The 7,382-nt window shown below is 39.6% G+C and overlaps 1 protein-coding gene across 1 annotated transcript; it reads left to right on the plus strand.

The window, feature by feature from the left end:
• The first annotated feature begins 449 nt into the window (after nucleotides 1-449).
• NKX2-6 (NK2 homeobox 6) lies at nucleotides 450-6,828 on the plus strand. Its single transcript, XM_029603271.1, has 2 exons — nucleotides 450-741; nucleotides 6,305-6,828. The coding sequence occupies exons 1-2, from the start codon at nucleotides 450-452 to the stop codon at nucleotides 6,826-6,828; spliced, it is 816 nt and encodes a 271-aa protein (XP_029459131.1).
• Nucleotides 6,829-7,382: the final 554 nt, after the last annotated feature.

Here is a 7,382-nt window from a genome sequence, read left to right on the forward strand (position 1 = left end):
TAAAGTGACACGCAGCCTGAACGGGCTTGCCACTTAGAGTACTTCTATATTTTAAAGACAAGCTAATTTCCTTGTCCGTTTTGAAAAGGCGAGCTCTTCCCTCTCTCTCCCAGCCCCTCGTACCTCTAGGCTCATTTCAATCCCTGAAGGAAGGAGGAGCTGTGCGATGTACTGGCCAATGACACAGAGGGTAGGAGCCGCCTGTTCACTAGAAGGTAACGCCAGAGTTACGGAGGAGTGAGTGCGACATCCCTACTGGCACTGTCCAGGCAAAGGGAGTCAAAACGCACATGCGAATCATACCTGGGCGGATTTGCGACATCAGCACTTTTTTTTTTTTTTAATGTATTTTTGTTTTAATTTGGCTGCACATCTTTCGTTGTTCGAACGGGACGTTCATTTTGTTGTCTGGAGTCTTTTTTTTAATCTTATTAAAAGGTGGGGGGTTCATGATGCTACCGAGTCCTATGGCTTCCACGCCCTTCTCTGTCAAAGACATCTTACGGCTGGAGCAGCAGCAACACAGTGACCTTCATCATCAAGGCTTCCTTACTCAAGATCTGGGGTGTCCTACAGGTCAGTCACCTATCGGTCTGCCTGCCCCCACCAAAAGCCCCGAAACGGAGACGTTCTCCTTTAAGGAGCAACTCGAACGTGGGAAGCGCAGAGGTGGAGAATACGAGGCCTTGCCAGGCTCCTGTGGCCTTTCTTTAGAGGATATGGACGCAAGAGAGGAGCAAAGTAGGTTAAATGATATGCAATCGGGATGATGTTTGTATTGTACCTGATTAGACAGATAGAAAGTTTTCCATATATTATAGATCTGAAAGAGTGCTCTGCTGCGCATATTGAACCAGGAAGATACATTTCAGCTATCCTGGCATGATGGTTCATTTTTGCATCGATTTGATGCAATTACTTTTATCTAGGCATCGAAAAGAAATTGCTTCACATCAAACTATTCGAAGATATTTCTTTTTAAAACTTAGAAACAGTCCTTTCTAAGAATCTACATTTTCTATTCTTTCCGCATAGAAACTAATTAGTAATATAGGGCTTCTTTGGCGGCATTGTGTAACTTATTCTTACACATGGTCAAGATGAACCGAAGAAAATTGGACGTCCAGTCTTCAACAATATTTCTTTGCCAGTTAATCGAATGGCATTTTCATTAAATAGCTTTTTAAAAAAATATATATATATATTTCCAGCCAGTAATATTCTTTTCTTCTGCCTTATTTTCAAATATCATATTATTTCTCTCTTTCCGCTCTACATTTCTTTATTTTCAGAAAATATTTTGAAGGTATAAACACAATCTGCATCGCTACTTAGTAAATTGTGTTATTGTGACTTAAAACATTTTAAAAAAATCATTATACTTTATCCAATACTATTTTCCATTATGTTATCACAGTTCTGTATTGCTTCAGCTTTAAATCAATAATGTTTTGTATCTTTATATGCGTCAGCAAAAATGTAGGGCTTTCTTTCCCTAAAACTATGCAAAACCTTTTTTTTTTTTTTTAAATGCATTTGAAATGCATTTTGAAATAGGGAGGGGGACCCTGATGGAGTGAAATGATATGTATCATTGCTTAAAAATACCACCTGCATTCCTAAGAAAAATATTCAATTGCTTTGTTCTCCAAAGATTAGTTTTATAGATAGAGGATGGGAAACAATATTTAGAAAATAAAACCTACAGTATACTATAAATGTACTCACGTATATTTTGAATTAGTTACTTTACAACACTAGCTAGGGCCTGATTCATCAAGCATTTACCCATAGACACAAAATGGGAGAAAAATCTTAATGAATCAGGCAATAGATTAGCAATTAGAGGCCCCCTAAAGACATTTAAAAAGATTCAGTAACAGCTGCTATGAGGACAAGAACTGTCTTTTGGTATAGAAAAAGAAAGTCTATGGAAAAAAATAGGCATCCTTGGAAGAGAAGCACCCAGCTTCTCTCTGACTGCATATACTATGTGCATTAATTTAATAATCAGTTCAATATATTTCCATAAAAAAATCTTATTGTAGATTTGATAATTCTTGCATCTATCTCTTCAAAATAATATTCTGAAGGAGGACTAAGGTAGCAGTCAGAGCTGGATTTAGAGATAGGCAACATAGGTATGTGCCTAGCCCATAAACTGGGATTCTTTCAGCACCAGACTCCACTACCCTCGTCTGCCTGTGGGTACCATAATCTTAAATCCAGCCCTGACATCAGTGTTTTCTGTGCAAAAATACTATGGTATCTTAAAATCAATAATTTAGCAATGACACTCTCAGAAGATATAGCCATAGGACGTTTCTATGTGCAGGAAAGCAGATATAGCTATTACATAGAATTCTTTGTGGGGTAATGTAATATACTGTTTATTTAACAAATAGTAACAATTTTGGCACATGGTTATATTCATAAACACATTCGAAGACACTTAACTTCAATGTTCACAGAACATGATGAACAACATGCCACCTGGAAGGTTGGCACTTAAATTATTGGGTGAGCACAGTTTCACAGTATACACCTTAGAATACATGTGAAAATAATGTGTTACATTGGTATGGAATATCATAAAGTATTGATTTTATGGTCATATGGTTTCCTCATTACTGATCCCCAAACATAGCCACAATTACAAAATAAATAAATACATACATACATTGAATAGGAAAGGAATATTTTTTAAATCCCCTACAAAAAAACTGTATCAAAAAATGTCACACTACATTTAAAACGTATTTAATAAGAAAATCACTGTGGTATTTTATCTTAAATGAAAGCACATTCAAATGCTGGCATATAAAGTTAATGTAAATAAAATATTTACCCGATAAAAAAAAAGGAAAAAGAAAAAAATCTATTACAAACTCACAGATCTAATTCTCTATAACAGCTGTTTTAATGTAGTAAACTTAAGTTCACAAAAATCAGCTTTGAAAAACACTATGATTTTGTCATTACATAATGTCTTATTATGTTTAAATGTACATTTTGCTGTAAGAAAAAAAGTATATGATTTTTAATTCCTGAAATCTAACACCTATACAGAATAATCAATATCCGAATGCTATGTTTTGGCAACGTGATTTATCTTTAAAACACTTAGGCAGCAATGCAAGCAATAGTCAACAAACAATGCGCAATAAATATATTAGATAGCCAAACTAATTACAATACAAACAGTACAATCTAAAATCGGAAATAAGGAATGATTTTATTCTGCCCAACGCCCAAACTACCTGTAAGTCATACACTGAAGTGTCAATATGCAATTTAGTCTTAAAACAATTACAGTGGGAGAGGGAGGAGAGTTTTTCTAGCAGTTGTTTGGGGGTTTTACATTTTGAATTCATCCTCCCTAACCTATGCCAGAAATTTTGCCAAAACGAATCAATACTGAAAGGAATAAAATGAATGCAGACATTCATATAATAATGCAATACTATCCCTTAGTCTTGAATTTAAAGCAGAAAGGACCTCACTAAAACATTCAATTTGCAGATGTTTGAAGTTTAGTCAGTAAACAGTCCAGTTTTGTTATCCAATTACAACCGAGTTTGTCTTAAGCTTATTGACACAGGAAACGTTCCCTAAAGTTCATTTTAATTTCGCATTCATTTAATAACCTTGTAAATTATGTATACAATACATTTATGATTAGGCAGCAGCCAGAGGCGGTGGATGCTAAGAGAATAGAAATGTTGCTAGAATCGTGCTTTCTGTTCTACTTTAATTAAAAATGCAGATAAAAGTAAAAAAAAAAAAAAAAAGCCTTAGTGATACCTTTTATTTGGGCTAATATTGCATTTCTGACCAGCTTTGGAGAGCTGGCTCTCTTCATCCGGTCAAAGCAAAATCTTTAGCCTGATGAATAGAATGAAGCTCTCCAAAGCTAGTCAGAAATATGTTATTATTATTATTATAGACAACACCCGACGCTACATTAATTAGTTCACAGTTTTGTCATATAAAGCAAACCCTTTTCAGTTTGTCCTACTGTAATTCTTATCATCTGAATCAAGATAAATATGGATTATATAAAATACAAACTCTATGAAATCCGAATTTCAATACAACTTGTTAAGTTCAAAAATGAGTTTTGTGGTGGCATTTCTTTACCTTAGAGCTATGGATTGAAAAGATACTGAGATTTATTTGTGGTAAGTTCAATCAGGTGCATGCCAGCAATAACAAAACAGTGCCTCAAATCAAACTGAAAAAGGTTTTGTCTAGGAGAGATAGAGGAGATATTATGACTAGCCATGTTTTTCAATCACCATTTAAACAAAATCCTGATCATCCCCGTTCTTCATTCTAATTTAAAATCCATCTCTCAAAGGATATTAAAGTGTTTTTAAAGATCTTTTGAAGCTTGTCTTACTGCTCCTTCCCAGTATGTTAGGGCTGTGCTGCTGATCCCTATCACAGCCCAAGCAGGCATCCCAGTCCTACATGTAAAGCATCAGAATAGGTGGAGAATGAAAGCGGGGCCTTAAGAGACCTTTTCTGCCTTCATATTCTGTTCAATCCAGATTTTTATTCCCACAGACACAGAGTTGTAGGAGAAAATGCCATTTCTGCATTAGGACAAGAGAAGATTTCAAAAAAACCAACAAAAAACGGGGCGTGGCTTGATAATATATGCACACCTTTCATTGCAAAAAGAAAAAAGTGTAAGCACCAAAAAAATAAAATGCAATGGGTCAAAACTGAACCTGGAAATAAGACTGAAGGAAGGCCTAAGTGAGGCAAGACGCAAGCAGTTTGACATTTTGACAATGTTATCCTGTGCCCTTCAAACCTTCAGAATTGTCCAAGACAGGTGTTGGCTGAAGAGGCTCACGTCCTCTGCTTAAAGTGCCACTTCCAATATTATTTGACAGATAAACATGACCGAGTGCTCTCCCTCTGTACTGTAACATTTGCATGAGCTTGCAAGTGGGGTCAATAACAATCATTTTCTCATTGCTGGAAGTTATTTGCCTGCGCCCATCACAGCAATGTGATATTTAATATTACAGCCAAGCACCTATAAAACAAATCTTTCTATTGTCCGATAAGCGAGGCCTGCTGCAAAACGTCTGTAAGTACTGGCCAGGAGATGCATCTTTCAAGCTTGAAGGGAGGATCAGTCCCTTGTATGCTCTTCGGAGCAGGATACTCTTCCACGCCTCATTATAAGCGCATAACTTACGTCAAATGATCTATTTTTGTACAGATAGCATTTCAGTCAAAATATAATACAGTAAGCCACATAATATTCTTCATTACCATCTTTATACAAATAGTAATTATGTTTACACAAAACTGAAGATAAGCATTGCTAAAGGGATATTAATATTTGGAATTAAATTGTGATGTTTAAAAGGGGAAATTCTTGCATGATTTATTTGAATGGTCTGGGTTATTTTGCTGAGTAACTAACCATATAAGAATATGAAAGAATTGGTGCAGGGTACTTGATAACCTATCATGTCCTGGTGAGAGTCAGGTGCAGAGAAAACCTAAGTCACTTTTCACAAGCAAAGCAAACTGGGGAGCCGCAGTGCACTGCTGAGGTGTCTGTCCCAAGCAACATCTGAACCAAAGCATTCATGATCCACCCTCTGAAAAAAAAAACTATAAAAACAAGATTGGGGCTAAGGTGGTACCTTTAACGGGGGTCTGAAATGTGTTCCTTGGATTGGGTTAAAAGTTAACCATGGGCCTAAAACAGCAATCAATAAACTCAAAACGCCACACAAGTAATGTTTAAAGGGAGCTGGATGGATTCCCCCCGAATATTATTTCCTTTTTGGAAATGGCAAGTTTGTCTTTCTGATAAAACCTGCGCCCTTCCTTATTATGTGCTGTTGCTTCCGATTCATGATCGGCAAGGAGTCCAGAGCCAGGGAGGGCCGCTGCCCCCATGATGAGGGTTTTATTTCTCTGTCCCCCTCAGTGATATCCTCGGAGCGTGCAGTACCGGGGTCACCGTTACCCCTGCAGTCCCAATGATCCCCGGACTTCCCTCTCCATCGCATAAACAGCGCCATTTTGCACGCCTTGGCTCTTACCGGCAAAACGCAATTTTTAGAACGAAGGCTTCCCGCAGATCCAGACTAATGATGCTCTTAAAATGTTACCATAAAAGCCCCTGCTCTTGTAGTTATTTGTGTTCTTGTCTGTCTTTTTTTCCTGATAAATCGGTAAAAAGAATCGGTGCATGTATTAAAAACAAGAAAAATCGGAGGAACTCCACTTTCCGAATTCATTCTTGTGTTATTTTTTTTTTTTTGGTCAGGTAAATGCGCCCGCGAGGACTCCTTGGCGGCCGAGGAGAGATCGGAGGAGGCGGCGGCCGAGCGTCCCAGGCCGCGGCCGAGGCGGAAGCCCCGGGTGCTCTTCTCCCAAGCGCAGGTTTTCCAGCTGGAGCGACGCTTCAAGCAGCAGCGGTACCTGTCGGCCCCGGAGCGGGAGCTGCTGGCCGGCGCCCTGAAGCTCACCCCCACCCAGGTCAAGATCTGGTTCCAGAACCGGCGCTACAAGTGCAAGCGGCAGCGGCAGGACCAGTGCCTGGAGCTGGCCGCGCCCCCGCGGAGGGTGGCGGTGCCGGTCCTGGTCCGCGACGGGAAGCCCTGCCTGGGGGGCGCCCCCTACGGCGTCGCCCTCGGCCCCTACCCGTACGGCCCCTGCTACGGCCATCCCTACGGCCAGGACTCCAGCTGCAGCCACCCCGGGCTCGCCGGCCCGCCCGCGGCCCATCTGATGAGCGCCAACCTCGGCCTGGCCCGGGCTGCCCCCTTGAAAGGGGTCCGAGCCTGGTGAACGCTGGATCCTTCCGGGAGCACCGTGTCTTTTGTTTTATTTTATAAACGCCTCTGTAACAAAAGGGCCGGTTATTCCTGGGGTTTGTTCCTTTTGGGTGGAATATAGCTTCCCTTTAAACCTGTTTCTCTCTCCAGTTTAGCATATTAGATAGTTTTAAAATAGCCAAAGGTATTTGACTTTTCAGGCTACGAAAACGATGTGATCGTAATATATGGGAAACGTTTCCTTCCATGCGTTAGCTCTAAGTTGGGGCAGAAAACGTGTACATTTGACATTTTCTACAGACCAAGCGTACAAATACACCACCTAGCAGGAGCTCCTTGTACAAAAAATGCTGATTTCGTGTCTTGCTAAAAAGAAAACTTTAAACTCCGTCGTCACAGACATGGGGTTTGAGCCCATGTAACAGAATTTTTTGGTGCAGTATATTTTGTGTGTCTGTGTGTGTGTCTTGTGTGTCTGTGTCTGTGCATTGGTTTCTACAGGGAATCATATTTTTACCGGCAGACGTTTTAAATGATGTGATAAGAAAACCACAGTCATTTTGATGT

The sequence above is a fragment of the Rhinatrema bivittatum genome, chromosome 5 (genome assembly GCF_901001135.1).
Source record: "Rhinatrema bivittatum chromosome 5, aRhiBiv1.1, whole genome shotgun sequence".
In the NCBI taxonomy this organism is placed as follows: domain Eukaryota; kingdom Metazoa; phylum Chordata; class Amphibia; order Gymnophiona; family Rhinatrematidae; genus Rhinatrema; species Rhinatrema bivittatum.

What these genes read in the sequence shown, in the direction of transcription:
- NKX2-6 (XM_029603271.1), top strand. Translation starts at nt 450, where the DNA reads ATGATGCTACCGAGTCCTATGGCTTCCACGCCCTTCTCTGTCAAAGAC. An exon ending in GGACGCAAGAGAGGAGCAAA is followed by an intron (nt 742 to 6,304) that starts GTAGGTTAAATG and finishes TTTTTTGGTCAG; the next exon opens with GTAAATGCGCCCGCGAGGAC.